The sequence below is a fragment of the Pipistrellus kuhlii genome, unplaced genomic scaffold, assembly GCF_014108245.1.
Source record: "Pipistrellus kuhlii isolate mPipKuh1 unplaced genomic scaffold, mPipKuh1.p scaffold_m20_p_7, whole genome shotgun sequence".
Taxonomy (NCBI): domain Eukaryota; kingdom Metazoa; phylum Chordata; class Mammalia; order Chiroptera; family Vespertilionidae; genus Pipistrellus; species Pipistrellus kuhlii.
This window is the reverse complement of record NW_023425573.1, coordinates 346293-367858: the sequence shown is the minus strand read 5'-3', so window position 1 is coordinate 367858 and position 21566 is coordinate 346293. Positions and strand designations below refer to the sequence as shown.

The following is a 21566-nucleotide window of genomic DNA, read 5'->3' as shown; positions in this document are numbered from 1 at the left end:
GCTGTCATCTAATCATCTTTGTCGTCATTATTGTCACGGGTAGGGTTTGAGAGCCGGAAGTCCCCTTTGGAGTCCATTCTCCCCAATTTGCCTATAAGGCAACTGAGAGCCAGACGGGGAGAGTGACTTTTCCAAGGTCACTCACTCAGCAAGTTGTGTCAGAGGCCAGCCTCCTGACCCCCAAGAGTGGGACCCCTAGAGCAGAGCCGTCTGTAGAATGGACCTGGGGGGGGAGAGGGGGAGGAGGAGGTGTGGGCTTCTTCCTCAGAAGGGTGAGCTGGTATACATCCAAAACCACATCTCTGACTTCTCTCCATCAGCATTTTATACTTGTACAATGTTTTTGTTTTTGTTTTTTTTAATATATTTTATTGATTTTTTACAGAGAGGAAGAGAGAGGGATAGAGAATTAGAAACATCGATGAGAGAGAATCATCCATCAGCTGCCTCTTGCACACCCACTACTGGGGATGTGCCCACAATCAAGATACATGCCCCTGACTGGAATCGAACCCGGGACCTTTCAGTCCACAGGCCGATGCTCTATCCACTGAGCCAAACCGGTTTCGGCATCCACCAGCACTTTAATAATAATAATAATAATAATAATAATAATAATAATAATAATAATAAAAGACATAAATTATTGCCAGCATAGTGCATACTGGCATTCTACTTTTCACAACATTTCACATATATTATCTCATTGAATCTTTTTTTTTTTTTAATGTCAGGACTTTTTAAAAATATATCTTATTGATTTTTTTACAGAGAGGAAGGGAGAGAGATAGAGAGTTAGAAACATCGCTGAGAGAGATACATTGATCAGCTGCCTCCTGTACACCCCCCACCAGGGATGTGCCCGCAACAAAGGTATATGCCCCTGACTGGAATCGAACCCGGGACCTTTCAGTCCACAGGCCGATGCTCTATCCACTGAGCCAAACCGGTTTTGGCCTCAGTGAATCTTAATTCAATACAGAAGGTACTGTTGTTGTACCTGTTTTATAGATAACACATTTGGATCTCAGAGAGGCAAAATGGCTTGATCAAGGATCACAATTATAAACAACAGAACTTGGAGCAGACCTTCTGATTCTCAATCCCACAGTCTTACTCCCTATAAAAGAGGTTAGTCTGTTCAACATTATTTCAGCGTCCCATCTTCCATGCACAACTTCCCTGCACTTGAAGTAAGGCATGGATGTGTGACTTGCTTTGACCAATGAAATGTGAGCAGGAAAAAAAAGCATGTCACATCCAGGCAGAAGCAGTACATAAATGTCCTCCACCCACTGATGCAGTAATGATGGAAGCATCTCTGAGATGAAGCCACCACCAGCCTAGAGTGACTAAGATGCACAGAGACCACTGCCAACTCACACTGGAGAGGCAGCAGGGGCAAGAAATATGTTTTTGTTGGGTTGAACCACTGAGAATTTGGGGCTCTTTGTTACCCAGCATGATCAAACCTCTCCTGGCTGATACAACCAGAGCTACGCTGCTTCCCACTCCACCCACAGGAGTTGGGAAGGTCTGAGAGGGAAGCTCAGCAGGTGCACTTTAGCTCCTCACAAGTTATAAAAAGAAACAGTGATTCAGTCAAAAAGAAAAAAAAGAAAAAAAAGAAGAAAGAGAAAGGAAAAAATCACTACTTCAACCCCCTCATTTTACAGGAAATGAAGACGATCTAAACTGAGAAAAGGAGTTATATAACCAAGGACACCCAGAAACCAAATCACCTGCCTCCCAGGCCAATGTCTGTCCGGGTCTGTTTGTCTCTGTCTCCATGGCTCTCACCTGTTTCTCTCCTTTCTCAGTCTCTGGTCTATTTACTGTGTATCTCTCTCTCCTTTCCTCTCTCTCAAAAAAAAATCAGAGAATCCTTGGACAAGTCCAGCGCTTGAGAAGACACCACAGACGGAGACCCTTGGCTGCTGTGAGGAAGGCTCTTCCCAGCGCAGGCACAGAATTTGATGGGGGGAGGGGCCTACAGAGCAGGACGCTCTCCCCGAGGAAGGGATCCTGGGGGCTGAAAAGCTTGGGCACAAAACCACGCCCCCTCGTCACAGCCCCCCCGGCTCTGGTGGGACTGCCTCAGAAACAACGGGCACCAGGCAGGGGAGAAGTGGGGTGGTGACCAGCCCCCTTGCCACCTTCACAAGCTTGTCCTGCTCTCCCTTCACTCTTTTCTTTGGCCCTGAGCCATCCGCTGCACTGCTTTCCTCAGCACGAGTCCCTCCTCCCGGGTCCTCTCTGTACATTGTGAGACCCCCGAAACAACCTGGTGTCCAAGGAGGTCAGGGAAGAGTGGGCGTGGTCCTGGGGAGGGAGAACGAGGCCACTCAGGCCTGGTCAGCCTCTGGGCTGCTCAGAGGCGGGAGGCCACCCGCATCTCACTGTACGGGACTTGCTTCCGAGAAGGCTTGCCCTCAAACACTCCGGAGGCATCTGGAGACAGCTCTGCAGCATAGGCAGAAACACAGCCCCACTCCCACCCACAGGAGCTGAGATCTGGGCACGGGGCTTCAGAACGCAGGCCAAGCAGCTAATGGGGCTGCTGGAGGCTGTGAAACCTGGTGTCAGCCAGAGCGCTGAGCTGGCAGGCTCCAGACCAAACTGGAGAACGACAGAGACAGCCCAGGAGAAGGAGGCTGGTGGAGGACCAACTGCCCTCCCCTCCACCCACCCTGGGCCTCTCCTCCTCCCCACGCAGGACCAAAGCTCAGGCATCCAACTCCAGGCAACCCAGAACACTCCTTCCTAGGTGTGATGGGCTGAATCCCCTCCACCCAGAAAAACTCATATATTGAAGTCCTAACCTCAGAATGTGACTATATTTGAAGACAGGTACTTTAAAGAGGTAAGAAAATTTTAAAAAGATATGGGTGGGCCCTAATCCAATCTAACTCGTGTCCTTATAAGAGGAGATCAGGACCCAGGCGCTCCATGGTGAGACACAGGGAGAAGACGGCTGACTAAACCCAGGAGAGAGGCCTCAGGAGGAACCAGCCTTTCCACAGCCTGGCCTCAGGCTTCTGGCCTCCAGAGCCATCAGAAAACTAAAGTCCACCGTCTAAGCCCCTCACTCCGTGTTGCTTTGTGGTGGCAGCCTGACCTAAGACCCCAGGCCATCGGGCTCACCAGAGGGCCCTGCTCCCACACTGAGGGGTCCCTGAGATAGCAGGCAACCCCCTGCCTCCCAGCCACCTGTCCCGAGGCCTGGAAACGTCTGTGCTCCGAAAGTTCTGGACAATGAGCTTCCATTGACTCTTCCCCCTCCTTCTAGCTTAAATGCAGGTGAGTCACCACGGTCCCCAAGAACCCATGGTCACCCCAGCCTCAGTCCCCCATGGGGAAGCACACCCTCCCTTGCTTGCCCAGAGTGAAATGGGCCATGCTGGGTGGCCGCAAGCTCCCTGTCGCCTGAAGGTTTGAGAAGTTGGAGAGCCACCGGAGAGAGGGGTGTGACAGTGCCAGACAAGCCGAGTTCTAAAGCAGGTGGAAAGGGAGATGGAGTTGAAGCCCCGGATTCAAATATCAGCTCCACTTCTTACGTCATGACCCCCGGCAACACGGCCCATCCTGCCACACCCGTGTGGCTGTTGGCACAGCAGGAGCTGAGATCACGCCAAGGTGGGTTCCACACGTGGGGACTGCCTCCCAATTAGGCAGGTCCCTGCCCCTCCCGAGCCTCGGTTTCCCCACTGAGGCAGGATGGCATCGGATGGGCTCTCTGGCTGGCCTGGGCCACGCCAGCCTGGGAGGTCCGTCCACAGAGAACAGAAGGCCCCAGGCGGCGCTGTCTTCCCTCATGTTGCCGCTGAGATGAACCAGGGCTGTCCCGACGAGGGAGGAAGGCACTCCTCATCACCATGCCACCCACCTGCGTCCGGAATTGGGGGTGTGGAGGGTGGGGATGCAGGCAGTGAGGGAGGGGTGAAACAGAACCGTGGTGACCCTGAGGGTTAAGTCAAGGTCACCTGGAGGGCTGCCCAGAGAAACAGGAGCTCTGACCCCAGTGCTGGCCGCCCCGCACTCCAGGGAGGGGACAAGGTAAGGTCCAGGCCAGCGAAGATTTCATTCCACAGCACCTGGCTCAGTGCCCCCGCCCTCCCCTGAGGCACCCAGTGGACTCCAGAGGTCCCGGCCTGGCCTGGCCTCTCCTGTCCACGCCCCCCGCTGGCCTGAAATAGCAGGGGCAGGCTGCTTCCACAAATGGCCTCATCTCACCTTGGACACATTCCCCTCACCTATTTTGAGAGGCCAGCCCCTCCCTCGCCAGAGGCATTCCTGAGCGAGCAGCCCCTCACCTCCTGGGCGGTGGGGAGAGACAGGAAGGGATGCGTCTCAGCTGTCCGCTGCTCCGGAGACCTGGGAGCACCTGCCCTTGGGCCAGCCCGGCAGCCTCCAGGATCCTACACTGCACATGCCACCACCTCTAAGCCCTCCCTCACTGTGAGAGGCAGGACCAGGGAGATCTGGTCCACCCAGGGGTGAGAAGTGGGGGGGGGGGGGGGGGGGGGGGGGGGAGAAGCAGGCAGACACTCACCCAAGCTCAGCAGGGACCCAGCTATGACCACAGGACCTGATACTCAGGACAGGCCCCTGGAGATGCCAGTCAACCCAGGACTACGCAATGGTTAGTGCTGGCTTTCACACTCAGATCCTCTCTTAACTAGCTAGGCCACCCTGGGTACTTAAGCCCTCTGTGCCCCAGTTGCCCCATCGAACCGTATAACAGTGCCCACTTCCCAGGTGCCTGTGTTAGAAGAGATGGTGGCTACCAAGTACTGGCACCACAGCTGGCATGTGGCAAAACCAGAGCTGGCTCCCAAGGCTAAGGAGCCTCTCCCTCAGCCCTGCCTGCAGACCCTTGAGATGCTGCCACAGCAACTCCTGAGGTGCCAGAGACTCACGAGAAAACACAGCAGGTAGCCCCTCCACTGACCCCCCAAAATGGTTCACTTACAGCAGAGGAAACTGAGGCCCCAAGAGGGTGGCACCTTGTCAAAGGATTGGAACCCAGATCAGTGGTTTAACTCCGGAGGCCACTTCTTAACCCCTCTCCCAACCTGCCTCTCCTGGAAATTGCTATGGTAACCCAACCACATGGATACCATTACGGCCCCAAGTGTGTAGGTGAGGACACTAGGACCACGGGAAGGCTAAGGAATCGGGTCCAGGACATGCAGCGCAGAGAAGGGTGCTGGGATCGGACCCGGGCAGGCGGCCTGGAAAGCACACCTGCTCACCCACCGCACTGCGGTGCCCGGGGCAGCCGGCCGCTCCTGTTCCAGCCGTCCCAGAGAGCAGGCAGAGCCCCCTGAGGAGCTTCATCACCCCAGGAACGGCCAGGCCCCCTCCCACGCTCCAGCTTGCACATCTCCTGAGCACCCCAGAATCTTGGGATTAAGGGTTTGCAGGAGAGAAGAAGGCAGGCGAGGGGGCCGGGAGGAGTTCAGGGCCTCCCCTCAGCCTCTCCCTCCTCTCCCCTGCCTTCCCTCACAGCCCAGGGTCCCAAGCCCTGACCTTCCCCAGTCGCTCTTTCTCCCCCTTATTTTACCTTTTATTTGCCTGGCACGTTAGAGTTTACCAAATGTGTTTACATTTATCATCATGTTGAATCCACACCAGGGAGGGATAGGGAGGCATCGAAAATTCCTTCAAATTGCCAAGTGTTCTTGTTAAAAATGCAAACATCCCCAGAAGATGAGCAATTAGGCTGGCAGCCGCTGGTACCTCAGACTAATTTATTTCATCCTCTGCCTCGTCCTCAGCCACTTAGCACAAGTGGATGGGGCTGGGGTGGGGGCAGGGGAAGAAGCAGTGCTTTTGGGGGGCTGCCGGGGCAGGGTGGGGGAGGCCCTGGCGTGGTGTCCGCGCCCCTGCGGGGAGGAAGGGCGGGGAACGAGGGCAGGTCCGAGGACGAGCCTTCAGCTCTGCAGCGCTGCGCATAAACAACCTGCCCTCACCGAGCCCTGAATTCTAGCCCCGCCGCCGCCACCCTCCTCCCACATCGCTCCTGCTGGTGACTCGGAGATCAGGAGGAAAATCTTTGTGCAAGAAAAGGCTTAGAATCTTTCAGGGTGGAGTCCACAAATCCAGAACCTGGGAGAGGAGGAGGGGGGCCGGGGGCAGGTGCCTGGTTCTCCCTAACCCAGCTCTGCCCCGTGGCCCTAGACCCCCTGCCCAGGGCAGCCCCCCCAGAACCAGCTCCAGCCGGAAGGAGGGGCCCATAGCCTGGGTGCAGGTGAAAGGATCCATTACAGATCATGGGGTCCATCAGGAGGCCCTTCCTTCCAGGGGGTCCCCGTTACCCCGACATAAAACTGATGGGAGAGGGGGGCCTGAGGGTCCGCCCGGCTCCCACAGTCCACAGTCCTGGGACCATGTCAGGGAAGCAAGCCCGTGGCCAGACCCCAGACAGGGCATCTCAGGAACGTCCGAGGACAGTCACTTGTGGAGGCCCGCCCTGCCTCGCATCACATACTCAAAGGAACCACATGAAAAAATATAACCCAGATATAGCTCTCCCGAGCTGAACGGAGCTCCGCTGACCATCTGACATAATGTCAGGTTTCGCAGCTGAACGAGTATTAATTTCAGTTCCGCTGCTTTCTTTGCAAATTGCGGGGCCTATCTGTTTGCCTCCGGCGCTCCCACGTTTTCGTTGGCCGCCGATGAAAGCCTGCAGGCCTGGGTGCTGTGTCTACACTCCCAGCGCCCTGACCCCAGAGCGCCCTGACCCCAGAGCGCCCTGACCCCAGAGCGCTCGGGCAGCGAGGCTGCAGGAACGCAGCAGTGGGACTTAAAAGAGATCTGACCAATGCTGTGTCGGCGTCACAGGGGTACCTCCAGGTCCACTCCAGGCCACCTCCTCGGAGGAGCCCTCCCAGGTCACTCCAGCTAACAAGAACACCGACCCCCGCCCCGATCTCAGAGCACGCACCATCCCTGGGCCTCATGTGGCACCAATGGCACACCCTCAAGGCGGCCGGTTAGCTTCATTTTCTTTCTTTTTTAGCTCTGTCTCCATTATTTCACACACTCATGTTTGCCTTATCTTCTCCCACTGAACCGTGAGCTCTCCGAGGTGCCTCGGACCTCTCCTCTGCCTCCCCGCGGAGCCCAGTACAGAGTCCCACCAAACCAGAGAGCCCAGGCCCTCTGCGCGGGGGCTGTGCAGGGCGGAGCCGGACAGGAGGCCCTCGGCCCCACCTACCCTCCATGCCGTCCTCGCGATGCCCGTTCAAGTGGTCGTAGGAATCCCAGCGGATGAGGGGGTCGGAGGTGTTGTAGTCCACAGACACGCTGGGCCCATTCTCCAGATGCTCCATGCCTAAGGGGACGGGGAAGGGCGGGAGGACAGTGAGGAGGAAGGAAAAAGATCGCAGCTGGAAAAACAGAGGGCGCCAATGAGATCCCCCAAGGACGCTCCCTGCGGGCCTTCTCCTGTTCCTGACCCGGGTGGGGTGGGAACCCAGGGGTCTGGTTTCTCGCATTCTTGAGAAGGCTCTTACCAGGTCACAGGGGTCAACCAGGACAGGGCACTAAGGAATGCAGGCCCCCTCCCTCAGGAGAAAGCTGGCGGACCCTCTGCTGAGTGCTGCTCTCTCCTGTGTCCTGGGAGCAGTGCAGACCAGCGCCTGCCCCTGAGGTTGGCGGGATGTGGGAGAAGCAGGGCTCACAGCCTTGACACTGAGAGGACACAAGGTCATCCAGGCCATCTTCCCGCTCCCAACGTAAGACGCTCCCCGCTCTAGGCAGAAAGCTGAGGGGAGAGACAGAACCCCTTCTGCACGTCCAGACAAAGCCCAGAGTGAAGACAGCACAAGCTGCCAGGCAGACATTCCTGAGCTAGCAGTCCTTTCTTTAATCTACCCAGAGTCCCCTTGTCTGTAACCTAACTTCATACCCTCCCGTTCTGTCCTCAGAGAAGATGGAGAACAACTGGTCTCCGCATATAACCAGCCTAAAGGCTTAGAGGCTATTATTAAATTGGTCTCCTCTTCAGGTTGGACCACCTCAGTTCTCAGAAATGCCTATCGTGTAGCCAGCACCTTGGAGTGTCCCCTCAGCCACACCCTCCACCCTCCATGGCCCTCTGTCTCTAAATATAATAGCATGATGTCCTAAGGGACTAGAACAGTTTATCCAACCCAGCGCCTCCCTGTCTGCTTTTTTATTTTTATTACCCAGAGATGAAGTCACTGGTTCGTGTTTAGCTGGGGGTCCACTATGATACCCAGATCTTTTACTGTTGGCCTGCTTTTCAATCACAGATAACTTGACAATTATAGATATCAGTGGGAGAATGGTGAAGGAGGGGTGGGAACAGGCCAGGACAGAGGGAAGGAAGTGAATGATGAATGGATTCTAATTTGACTTATACCTTGAATTTTCTCTGGCCCATAAGAAAATACAAATTCCACCTTGCCGTATTCTGGAAACCGATCATCTGAAAAAGGAGAAAGTAAAACAAGATGGGCAATCAATCTCTAAAAAGAACTCCATAAAAGGTTTTCTTCTAGAAAAGATTAAAATAATACACGTACACATTGGTAATATATTAAGATATAAATATATATTTATATGGAATATATATATAATTAAGTCTCTTGCCTTCCCTTGACCCAGTCCTACTTACCTGAGGTAATCATTTCTAACCATTTCTATTTCTTGTTCTACTAGTGGTTACAGCTAAGTCTCTAAATATTGCCCAGTTTTTATGTCACTATTTAAATAATATTTAAATAATCCCCTCTGATTCACCACTAAGAAAATGAATAATTTGGCTCACTTATACTCCTCCCTCCCAAGTCTGGTATTATTATCATCATCATCATTTATTCTACTGATTACATTTGAAACTTTACATACCATAGTTAACCCTGTATTTCTGCACCTGTCCCTTTTTTTTAGTATGTTTTTATTTATTTCAGAGAGAAGAAGGGAGAAGGAGAAAGGGATAGAAACATCAATGATGAGAGAGAATCACTGATAGGCTGTCTACTGTATGCCCCCAACTAGGGATTGAGCCCGCAACATGGGCATGTGTCCTGACTGGGAATTGAACCGTGACCTCCTGGTTCAATTGGCCAACGTTCAACCACTGAGCCACACTGCCTGGGCTTGATCTGTCCATTTTTTACTCCCTCTATGTAGGAAAAGGAATTGTGCCCCTCCCTTTCTTCCATCTTTCACCAACCCCACCTTTATTGTGTCAACTATTCCTTTATTATTCCTTGTTAAGGTAGATAACATTCATTCTGTTCCATAATTATAACAGCATCTTCTGCTTTTGTCCACATCCTTCTCCTGCACCAGCCAGAATACACGAGGGGATCATCCCTCCCTTGCCCCCCTCCCCCGCTCTCTGCTCCCTGCCTGAGCCCAATCTGGACACAGGTCATCATACACTGTGAAGTTATCAAGGATGGTGTCCACTCCCTGGGGCACCCATCATGCCTGTCTATGTCTATCACTGCAGGCTTCACTCTGTAGTATCATGTTTGTGAGTCTCATTCTTCCATAAGACTGAGGTTATGGACTCACTCTTTCTCATTGCATCCCCAAGGTCTACACACGCCTGGCACATATAGACACACAAGTGATGCTTGGTGGATGGATGGATGAATGATGAACAGATGAGTGGATGGGTGGATTTGGATGAGTGGGTGGGTGGATGGATTGATGGGTAGTTAGATGGATGAATACATGAACAAGCGAGTAGATGGATAGATTTGGATGGGTGGGTAGACGGATAACTTTAGATGGATGTGTGGTAGGTAAGTGGGTAGATGCACGGACAAGTGAATAGATGGATGAATGGATAGAGAGATGTGGATATGTTCCAGTCCTGAATGTGATGTAGATAAAACCTCAAAAGAATAGAGAAAAGAAACAAAGGGAGACACCCCCTGACCACCTCCCCTTTCCTCAGAAAATGGTCCCCTTCACTGCTACCATGCTCCCCGCCTCCCCCCTCCCCATAATTGCTCGTCTGCCCTGTGATGGAATTACCCCAGTAGGTCTACCTCTCCACTCCATGAGCCCACCTTTGAAGGCGTCATCCAGGTCCTCCTTCCCAAAGACCACGCCCAGGTCGTGGATGGCGCAGGTGTGGAACTGCACCCGGAAGATGACGTCCCGCGCCGGGCTCCGGAACTTCTTGTGGTAGCACTTCAGCTGGCGAGACAGAGAGCAGAGCCCATCAGGCGCCCCCGTGTGAAACCGGGCCCCAGGGAGCTTATTTATCAGCTCCAAGCCTGGGCCGCCCCCTCAGGCTCACCCAAACCCAGTGAGGGAGAGGCCACCCACACAAACAGGGTCTCAGAGCCTCTGGGAAAATGTCTAGAAGAGCAGAGAGTTGGAGGCCAGTCTCACCCCATGGGGACCAAACTGCCTCTCAAGAATCTCCTGATGTGGATCGGGGTGGAAAAGTGGGGGTGGGTGTAAACTGATGGAGGAAGGACTCGTCACCAGTAAGAAGCAGGAGGTGAGAGCTCCTACTGGGAGACACTTCCCTGGAGCTGTTCCAGAATTAGAGGTAAGCCCAGCGGAAGGGGCCTCCAGCTCCGAGGCCGGAGAATGCACAAGCATTGTCAGAGGCTGCAAGGCCTTGCAGGTCCCTGAGAGCCTACAGCACTGAGGCTGGTGGCCCACGAGGGGGAGGTCTTGTCTGGAGAGGCAGGAGCAGCACAGGAAGAAAAAAGGGAGAAAAATAAACGACGAGGAGGGGCTAGAGCCAGAGGGGCAGCGCTCACCAAGATGTCTCCCTTCAAGAGCAGCCCAGGCTCGATGGTGATGCAGATGCTGGTCTGGCTGTCTCCTTGGACGTTGCTGTGGGGGAGAGGCGAGCAGAGGGAGAGGGGACCGCTGGGGGAGCAGGCAGTGTTCTTCTCCCTGCTGCCTATCTGCCACCAGGCTACTGGGAAACCTTGCCGACTTCATCCCCTAGCCCTCTCTTGGAAGAGATTCAAGGCAGCCACCACCACCACGACACACACACACACTCACACACACACACACACACACACACACACACGCATGCGCGCCCCTGCTCCTGGTCCTCAGCCTCTGAGCTCTGGCATCTGGGACTCTCACTCCGGTGGAATACTTACTAGATGCCAGATGTGTAAACAGGCTGCATGGCCTGGTAGATCCGGAGAAATGGCCGACACCCTGCAAGGAAGGGTGGTGTTAGCTACAGCAGTAGGAAGGGTGGGAAGAGGGAGAGGAGTGAAGGAGGTGGGGAGAGAAAGGGGAAGGAGAAAAAGATGAAAGGGAAATGGTAAGAGATGGAGGGAGAAATACTAGCATTTCATCTGAAAAGCATTTTAAGTTGACAAAAACATTTCCCCGTCCACTATCTTCCAGCAGGTGCTGCAAGCATCAAACCCATTCTGCAAAGGAGTAGACTGGGGTAAAGAAAGCTCAGGAAGTGGTGCCGTTGAGACGCCACTCCAAGCCTGTGTTTTTACCATGGCTGCCTCTTCAGAGGAGGGGAAGGAAGACAGGAGGGGCTGGGCAGGCTGGGGTCCGTACCTCCTTTAGACTCGAAGTTGGGGATGCCGTGCATGATCACGTGGTGCAGAAACAAGGGCTTGTTGTTCATTTTGATGGTGCCGGAGAGCAGGCCGCTGAAGTAATGCACGTACCTGGAGCAGGGACAGGGGCAGCTTCAGCCAGGAGGTCTGAACCAGAGCCGAGCCATCCCATATTCTCTTTTCCACCATAGCACTGGCCTAGGTTGCCTGCCCAGCCCCCCACCAATGCCCCCAGGTCTCCGGGTAACTGGGGTCTCAGCCCAGCACAGTCCTCCCTTGTTGTCTGGAGCTCCAAGTAGGGAGAAAAAGCAGGTTCTATAAGACCTAAAGCTGGGTGAAGCCAAAACCCCTACTTGGGATTCTCCAGCGCCCCCTGGTGGTCAATGAGAGCATTTCTTTCCTGCTTCACTCAGCCCAGGAATCCCCTGCTAAACCAAAATTCCTCCCACACATCCCTGACAGGCATCTTTCAACTGCTCACTACTACACAAAACAGGCTGATCCACTGTCAAATAACTCTGACACCCTCATTCTGAGCCCAAACCAAGCTGACATTTATACCCACAGACCCTGGGTCTCTCCACATGGTCCACCAGACACATGACACTCCAGCAAATAGTAAGAACATAATCATCACAGTATTTCACTTTTTTAAAAATCATGCTAAGTGTATGAAAATCCATCTCGAGCATTTCATATGGTGTTGGAAGATATCTAACTTCCGCTAAGTACTTGTATCTCTAGGCTCAGCATCTCTCAATGTTTTTGACGAAGATCGTGTTAGAAGAATGGAAGGATTCACCTATTCCCACTCCTTCTAAGCAGAAAGAAAAAATTAGGTTCAGAAAGGCTCATTCACCTCCCAAAGACACATAGCAAGAACACACAAAGCTGAGAGTGAACGGGGAGAGAAGGAAAAAAGTCTGACTCCAGTGCATCTGCCAGAACAGAAGCCAATCCTTCCACCACTGGCCAGCACTTCCTCCTCCTCTGACTGGCCAGAGGACGCCACGCTGAACCAATCAGAATGCATCTGAGACCCCAGAGGAAGCTAGCATGGGCTTTTGTAGTGGGTGAGACCAGAACCGCATGATCAAGATAATAGTTCCCTCCTATATCTTGACACCCTGGCCCATCTCCAGGCCCGTGGGCCCCTGTCCCGGGGCCAGGGTGGAGCCACTTAGGACAGCCCTAGCGAGATAATCTGATGGGCAGCACCGGCTCCTATTCAGGCCCCTGCCCAGCCCCCAGCCCCATTACTCAAAGCGGAAACCTGGAATGGCGGGTTCCTATCAGAGCTTCTGATCGCGCCAACAGGATGTGTCTGTGCAACGGGGACAATGAGTCCGGGGGTGGGGTGACAATGAATGGGGGAGCTGCAGGCCAAGCCCCTCCCTCTCCCTGCCTGCCCTCTTCTCCTCAAGGGCCTCGTTCCTTACCCGTGACACTGACAAGAAGGCGGGAAAGTGGCGATGAATGCCTGGTAAACCCAACAGTTAGTTGCACTTTCACATTTGGGCACAAACGGAATTACCCACCCATTAGCAGATGTGGGTGCAGATACGAACTGCAAGGCAGACACAGATAATGTAAACACACACACACACACACACACACACACACACACACACACACCAAGCACTGTGGAATCCCTGCATCATCCTGTTCCTGAGAGGTAACCCTGACCCCCATTCTCCAGGTTTTCAGCTTCAGAGATGTGACTACTCGGCCTGCTCTCTCCAAGCCACGTGCCACTGTAACATCACGCTCCTCTGTTGGTACCCCTTGTCCTTCAAGGGCAAGGGCCAGAATGGTAACCAAGGCTGATAGCCATAAGTGGCCAGCAGGGACTGAGGAGAGGGTACTTGAGAGACAGCTCTTCCCTCCCTGAGACTTCTTCCCTGGGAACTCCCTCACGGACCCAGAGCTGCTGTGTCTGGCAGCCCGGCCAGAATTCTCTGCACATGAAGACATCCGGTTTCTGATCCAGCCGCCCTGAGGCTGCCTACCAGCTGTCTTGTGCCAACTGTAAGATACTGCGTTGCCTGAGGACTCACTCATTGCTGCTAGGGCTTCCCGCTCCAATGGCGGAAACTGTCCCCAGCAATGCCAGCACACTTCTGGAAAGGCGAGCAAGGGACGAGTGATGTGAGCTGGGGACACCCAACCCGGAGAGTCTAGGAAGCCCCCGGACATGCAGCGAGGGGGTCCTGCTTGCCAACAGTTCCTAAGGGCTAGGAAAGCAATGGGACCCCGTGACCTCCCGGCCTGAACCCTGGACCCCAGCCTCAGATGCTTCCTTCTCCCTTCTCAAGCCTCACCTCACAGGTCACCTTCTCAGAAAGGTCATCCCTTTGTGTTTTGTTTGTTTGTTTGTTTGTCTGTTGTTGCTTTTTTGCATTGTGTTATGTATTTATTAAAGATAATCATTTACAGTTCATAAAAAAATATTGACCTAATATACACAAAAATGTCCTGATAATGGTAATGAAAATCAGCTACTCCCACCCATTTGAATCAGCCCCTCACACCCACTCCCATCACTCTCTCGTCCATCATGTTCTGTTTTGGTTTACCCACCTCTCATTCTCTAAGATGACCGTGACGGCTAATGTGCATGGGTGTCATCCACCAAAAGGTAAGCCCAAGAGACCTTGCCTGATAGATTTCGCACCACAGTCTTAGTGTGTGGCCTAATGTGACACATCAGACCGATGTGATGGGCCCACAGCTCTGACCACACAGGGGGAAGGCCGGAGTCCAGCTTCCCAGTTCTCCCCTCGGCCTGGGTCTCCACCCTTCTGGCTCCCACTCCCATGTAGCCCCCCAAGGCCCACCTGATCCTGACACTGCCTGTGCTTCCTGTAAACCAGACATCACTGAACAGCGTGCCACCCACAGAGCCGAGTCCAGGGGGAGCCCTCAGGATGGTGGGTGGCACAGCCAGGGGGTAGGTCCCAAGTACATCTGGCTCTGCCACTGCTCTCTGTGGACCCTGGCATGCCACATCCCTTCCCTGGGGGCTCAGGCTTCTCTCCTGTAAAACAGGGGTGCCCTGGGTCATCATGTGGTGGGTCAGCATCATTCCGCTTTGGGCTCGAATCCCCCTCCTCTGAGAGGTGTTCCCGGACCATGGTCATTAAAACTGCCCCATTCCCCTCCTTCCAGTTGTTTCCTCTGCAGCGCTCTCTCCTCTTTCTTCCCTAGGACTAATCAGGATCTGAAATTGTCTTGTGTAATGTCCATCCTTCTCCATAGAGTGTCACCTCACTGGGGGCAAATGGATTTTGTCCTGTTCAACTGGGTACCTCTAGCGTTTGGAACCTAGCAGACCGCCTAAAATGTGCCCAATGAATGACTGGCTCAGCCCCTGCCTGCTTCCTGCCTGGGCTGTTGTGCCCTCCACTGAGACCACGTGGCTGAGTGCCCTCCATAATGCTTTTAAAGCACACCCAGTGAAAAGTGACTGTTAGCGAGCATGCATGTGACACCCACCCACACACACACACACACCCCGGGCAGGTGGCAGGGACCTCGGCTTCCTGGAGACGCCTCCGAACACTGAAGCGATCCTGCTTACAGGACCAAGAATGGCACCGCCTCCTCATACAGTCTGCCTTCTCACCCCCGGACCAACATGTCCCCCACCAATGCCCCCATTGCTCTCTAGTACCAGCCTCAGGAGCCAACTGCCCTGCCCACCTGTGGGCACACACACAGCTGCTCATGGGCTCACCCATGTACCTGATTGCAGACCCCTCCAGACTGGCCCCTGAGCATGCATATTTAGTACACGTCCACCGAGGCATGTTATTCCATTCCCCGTGGGCCCATGAGGCCCGTCCCCACATACAGCGAGCTCACACGGGTGCCCTGGGCCGTGACCCACCTTCTCTGGGATGGCTGGCCAATCGGTACAATCTTGTCCTCATAGAACCGCTTCATGGCAAACCGGTCCAGTGCCTGGTCCGCGCTGGGGGGAAAGACAGGTGGTCAGAGGAGCCCACATCCACGTGCACGAGCCCCTCGGCCCCCTCCCCCTCCCCGGACCCCCAGTGCTCCGGCCACCCCGGGCGGAGGTGCTCTTGGGAAAGAGTGCCTGGCATTTTGTGATCCTGTGTGCTATGCGGGGGCTTGGGAATCTAGCTGGGAGCCTAGCACTAGTCCACCCCTTCATCACGATTCTCAGGGCAGGTTATTTAGCCTTCCTGAAAATTACTTTCTTTATTTCATGTCAAACGAGAGTGACAGTTGCCTTCCTCAACGTTTGTTATGGTGATCAAGTGGGCTAACATCTCTAAAGAGCTTGGTGCTCGCAGGCACACAGTAGGTGCACAGGAAGTGTGCACCGGTAAGCAAAGATCAGGCTAAGGTGGATTTCTTGACGTTGTGAAATCGCCATCCATCAGAGCGCCCGGAGAGATCATTCCAAAATGTAGTGACCAGTCCCATAGCTTGCCCCTTCTTGATTCTCCCAACGACTTCCCATCACCCTTAGAATAAACCCAAAGTCCTTACCAAGTCCTACAAGGCTGGCCCCCTTCCAGCTCCACTTCCTCCTCCTCATGCCCACTCACTCAGCTCAACACGTGCCAGCCCCTCACGTGGCATTCCCCCCACAGGCCTGGTCCCTTCCTCCTCTCTCTGCCCGGGAAGTTCCCTCCCAGACTTTACGGGACTCGGCCGGTCCTGCCCTCCTCCGCCTGATTCAGGTCTCTGCTCAAATATCGCCTCCTCCAGAAGCCTCCTCTGATCCCTGCCATGCTCTGGTCTCCATCCTTCCATAGGTCTTATCGCCTGCTGCTACAGGCATCCTTGCTTAGCTACTTAAGAGTCCATGGGACAGAGGGCTGGCTCTGCCCACTGCTGTATCCCAGCACCTAGAACAGTGTGTGGCTGTTCGGTAACTACTGTCGAGAGAATAAGCCAGTGAGTGGATGGATCCCTCTGCCTCTCTGCAAAATGAAATCAAAACAGGGCACCGCTGGTTTACTAGTCTTGCTCCAAAACCCCTCAGTGGGAACGGGCCCTGCTGGCCGGGGACAGGGGGATGGATGAGATAACTCCCAGACGGTTCTGATGGACCCACACCTGATTCAGCATTTCCTTCAGACACCCTCCCTGCTCACCCAGGAAAACAGAAGGCGGTTTGGCAAGAAAAAGTGGCCCCAAGAAGCTGGCTGGATGGGGCATCCACAGAGGGGCCCGTCTCCCAAGGCTGGGCAATGGGGGATGGACTCTCCTCTCTCCTGCCCTCCACAAAGAGGCTCCTGAGGTGTGACAGGCACCTTCCTTCCTCATCCTAAGACCTTCCCACGCCCCCTGTCTTTATCCTCCCATCCCAAGGAAGGGAGGAATCGTGGGTGGGATATGCAGAGAACTGGCGGCCCAGGGGCCCTCTTACCTGGCCGAAATGTTGCTGTAGTGCATGTACGCGGCAATGACCACTCCTATCCTGCCTCGGTTTCCCTGAAAGAGCCCCCAAACACAAAAGCCTTTATTTCTAAGGCCAGCCTACTGCTCCAGTGCCCATCCCAAGCCTTGGAGGGAGCGGGGCAGGGGCTGGAGAGAAGGGTGTGGTTCTAAGGGAGACCAGGAGGACGGAGGGGCTATGAGGGGGAGGGAGATGAGAGAGGGACGAAGGTCGGCGCTGAGTCTCAAAAAGAGGAAACAGTTAGTTGATCACCCACTACATTTGAGGGCCCCACACTTCCTGTGGGGGCCCCAGGGACAGGATCCATCATCCCTAGAAAGGAGAATACACAGACTTCCACACAGGCCAGGAGATACCCTCATCCAGGCTACATTCACACACGGACACACACACACACACACACACATACAGCCTGCAGCCGGCTCTGACCTTGTTGTGTAGGACGACGACATTGTGAGGGTCTGCGTTGAGCCAAGTGTCCATGGCCTTGCAGACACTGCAGATCTTCTCCAGGGCTGGGGTGTGGAGGTCAGGCCAGCCAAATTCCAGTACCTGGGGCCCAAGACAGGAGTGAGAAGTGGCAGAAGCCCAGACAGCCAATCAGGGCAGTGGGGACAGCACACACTCCACATGCTAGTACTGGGCAGCGACCACCAGTGGCTGGGCCTTGGTTCCTGTCCTGCCTGTCAGCCCAGCTGGGAGGTCGGGGTGCCGAGGGGTAGGATGATGGTCAGGACCAGGGACCCTGTGCCTGAGTCTCAGCTCTGACACTGCCTTACCGTGGAGCCCCGGGCAGTCATGGCCCTTCTCCTGGCCTCAGTGTCTCACATGTGAGCAGAACAAAGGCAAGGTCCCTTCCACACGACTCTGACCTCAAACTGTGATGGAGCCCCAGCTCTGCGCCCAAGCTCTGCTCTCACAGACAACCCCATGGCCTGGCTCAGGGCAAGAGGGCAGAGCAAAGGGTTCCTGCTTGTTTGTGGCTCTTTTCCAGGCCCCGGCCACACACCGTTGATTTTTCGGGCCAGCCCGGAGAAGCCGAAGGAGACAGAGGGCGGATCGGAACCGCGGTCTCCAGCTCCTCAAAACTTTTCTAAACTCACAGAACTTTACAGTAAAAGAGAACTTCTGCTTAGAAGGGCCCAGAGACTATACCTAATCCAGCCCGTCCACTTTCAGAGGTGCAAACTGAGGCCCAGAAAAGTGTGTCACCTCCCAGGGGGTCACACGGCAACAGGCACCAGAATCCAGGAGCCGGCAGCAGGCACCATGCAGAGTCCAGCCCACAGCCCACAGGGTGAGCGAGTGAGAGCTGGCGGCGGCGGGAAGGTCCACGTTGGCCATTCCCAGCCAGTTTACGTCCAAGATACCTTCCAAAGAGACTAACAATCTCCCAGCCCCAGCCTCACCCAGAGATTCTGAGGGCTCCCCGGGGGAGGCAGAGCTGGGTGGAGATCCCTGCATCGAGCTTTGCTTTCTGTAGTCCGTATTATGGAAACAATGAATAGATTTCTTTCCCATGATCCGAGGAGACGATGGTGCTGTAACAGGCTTTGCAGACTGTCGCAGCACTTTCCCTAAGACTCTGCCGTGGGACCGAGGGGCAAGGGGGACTGTCTGCTGTCCCCCTCCCAGGCGGTAGACGCTCCCACCCTATCCGCATGCACTCACCTTGGCGTGGAGCTTCGTGATGTCGGGCCTCCGCTCAGAGAGGTTGAAGAGCTAGAAGGAAGACATGGCGGAGAGGCTCACAGGCTGCTCTGGCCCTGCTGGAGATCCCGCCCACACATGAGCTGGGTCCCAGACATACACACTGAGCAACGGGAGCCCAACTGAAGGTTCTCAGGATGGGAGGTGGGGAGGAGAGGGCCAGGGAGGGGTGGAGGGGGAAGAAGTACAGACTCTCAGCCACTCCCTTCTGTGAGCGCACGTCCAGAACGAGAGACCAGGAGGGGATGGAACCTGTCTCGAGTCCCGTACTCAGTATCGGCCTTCTCTAGTTTCCACTCCACAGGTGGACTTTAGAAGCTCACCCCTTGAAGATGCAATGGCTCTGTGGTCAGACCCCCTCCAGCAGAGGATGCCAACTGTCCTGGTGGGCCCTCTCAGGCCCCTGACATTCTCTCCCAGAGACGTTCTCCGGCATCCTCTCCCAGAGACGTTCTCCGGCATCTAACCACAGCCCGGGAGAATCCCCCAATCTCCCAATTCCTGTCTCCCCCATACCGCACTGCCTGCGAAACTCAAAGACCACTATGTTGTCTCCTGGGGAGAAGAGAGGACCCCACGGTCTGGAACAGGCAGGATGGAGGGAGCGTGGCATAGCACAGAGTCCCATGAAATCCTAGACTCCCGAAGTCAGGAAGGCCGTAGATGGCTTCCAGTCCACTCTTTTTTTTTTTTAATTGATTTTTTTTTTTTTTTTTTTTTTTTACAGAGAGGAAGGAAGAGGGACAGAGAGAAACATCGATCAGCTGCCTCCTGCACACTCCCTACTGGGTATGTGCCCACAACCAAGGTATATGGCCTTGACCGGAATCGAACCTGGGACCCTTGAGTCTGTAGACCGATGCTCTATCCACTGAGCCAAACTGGTTAGGGCTTCCAGTCCACTTTTGAGCCCCATAATGGAACATGCTTTATTATGGGAACAACAGCTACCACTCCCTGTATCCATACCCTGTCATATCCATGCTAAGAGCTTTACATCTACCAGTTGGCTTCATTTTTTCAACCCCCATCAGACATGGGTAGCATTATTAGACTTGTTTTACAGATGGGGAACTTAAGACTTAAGTGAGGGCTAAGTGTCCAAGATCAGATACTTTAAGAGCAGAGCTTTCATTCGAACTCAGGACTTCCTGGTGTTCTCCAAACAGCGTCTGGCACAGCTGATGGATGGGTGTCCGTAGTGGGTTGAATGGTGTCCCACAAAAATTCACATCCCCCTGAACTTCAGAATGTGACCTTATTTGGAAAGAGGGCCTGTGCTGATGTCAGTAGTTAAGGATCTGGAGATGAGATCATCCCGAATTCAGGGTGGACCCTAAATCCAATGGTGGTGTCCTTATAAGAAGAGGAAAGGACACCCAGAGAGTCACAGGCGAGAAGACGGTCCTGTGATGACAGAGGCAGAGATCAGAGTGATGAAGCTGTCACAAGCAGAGGGCCATCACAGGTGCCGGAGCAACCGGCAGCCAGGAAGAGGCGAGGCAGGTTGCTTCCTGCACAATTCAGAGGAACGTGGCCCCGCCAATACCTCCAGTTGGACTTCCAGCCCCCAGAGCTGTGAAAAGCTGAATTCCACTGTTTGAAGCCACCGAGTTTGGGGTAATTTGTCATAGCAGCCCCGGGGACCCAATACAGCCTCCTCCAGCCACCTCTGCTCACACAGCCAAGGGCAGCCCTGAAGGCTGCACAGGCGACTATTGGTCCAGTCACATGCACCTCCCAGGACAGTGGGCCTGAGCCCTCCTCTGGAGCCAGGATGGGCTCCCTCTCTGATATCAGAGGAGACCGCTGGCAGCCACTTCACCCACATTTGTTAGGTGGCTCTCCCGGGCCAGGTACGGTCCCCACGTCAGCAACACACGGTCCCTTACGATGCCTCTGCCACAACTCTGCCTTCAGACTTCTCAGAGGTGCCAGCAAGGTGCCAGCTCCGCCACTTCCTGATACTGGGAGCTTAAGCAGACACTCCACCTCTCTGAGGTCTAACAAAGCCTGCTTTCTCGGCTGTCCCGAAGGTTAAATATGCGGAAAGCAGTTGGAACAAGGTCTGGCTTGTAGTGAATGCTCAATACCATGAGCTCTTGTTGTTATTCTTTCCTCCTGGTCAGCACACACACATGTACACACATGCATGCACACACACACATACACATGCGCGCGCGCACAGCAGTGAGGCGGCAGGCAGAAAGGGCGGAGGGGCGCTGGGAAAGTGGCGAGAGGCCCAGCCTCACCAGGTAGTTGCCTCCATGTTTGGACTTGAGCATCTGGGCCACCTCCCGGAGGTTGCTCCGGAAGTGCTCCTCATTGGCGGTGCTGGGGAAGGAGACGGCGATGATCCTCTCGGTGACGTACACCAGGTCCAGCTCGCAGCTGTCCTCCATGGCCTGGCTCACACTCATGCTTCTGGGAAGACTAGCAGAGAGGGGTTCCAAGTCAGAGTCTAGTTCCCCAGGACAAGGACCAGATCGCTGCACCCCCTGTTCATTGCCCCCATATCCAACTTAGTGGGGGGGGGGGGGGGCCGAGGAGAGGGGCTCCCAGACCCAGAGCCAAGGTCAGAGGCTTCTTCTGGCAAGGCCAGTGCAGCCAGCAAGGCCACCTGGGACACCGGAGAGAAAGAGCTGGCAAAGATCTCAGGCTGTTTCAGAACCAAATGGTGATGACACCAAACCCAGGTACTCATCCGTTCTGTCAGCACTGCCTTCACCCGGATCTTAGAGGTCAGAGCCAGGGCCAGGCCATGAACCCAGGAGCCCAGCTTGGAGCCCCAGCTGCCCCTCATCCCCAGAGTGTCCCCAAGGCTCCCGGGACAGCTCTGGAAGGGGGAAGAGCGGAGCGAGTGTTCTCCA

At 54.6% G+C, this 21566-nt stretch overlaps 1 protein-coding gene across 14 annotated transcripts in view; it reads right to left on the bottom strand.

Annotated features, from left to right (window-relative positions):
* Window positions 1–21566, bottom strand: part of TNS1 (tensin 1) — a 221014-nt gene that overhangs the window by 64502 nt on the left and 134946 nt on the right. For all 14 annotated transcript variants that reach the window (XM_036422215.2, XM_036422211.2, XM_045575829.1 and 11 more), the window contains 11 exons: window positions 20949–21129; window positions 18658–18708; window positions 17416–17538; window positions 16957–17021; window positions 15442–15525; window positions 11551–11663; window positions 11127–11187; window positions 10770–10845; window positions 10062–10191; window positions 8396–8461; window positions 7226–7342 (listed from right to left, as the gene is read on the bottom strand). In XM_036422215.2, the coding sequence (XP_036278108.2) occupies window positions 7226–7342; window positions 8396–8461; window positions 10062–10191; window positions 10770–10845; window positions 11127–11187; window positions 11551–11663; window positions 15442–15525; window positions 16957–17021; window positions 17416–17538; window positions 18658–18708; window positions 20949–21129 (1067 nt within the window). The remainder of the gene's footprint in view (window positions 1–7225; window positions 7343–8395; window positions 8462–10061; window positions 10192–10769; window positions 10846–11126; window positions 11188–11550; window positions 11664–15441; window positions 15526–16956; window positions 17022–17415; window positions 17539–18657; window positions 18709–20948; window positions 21130–21566) is intronic.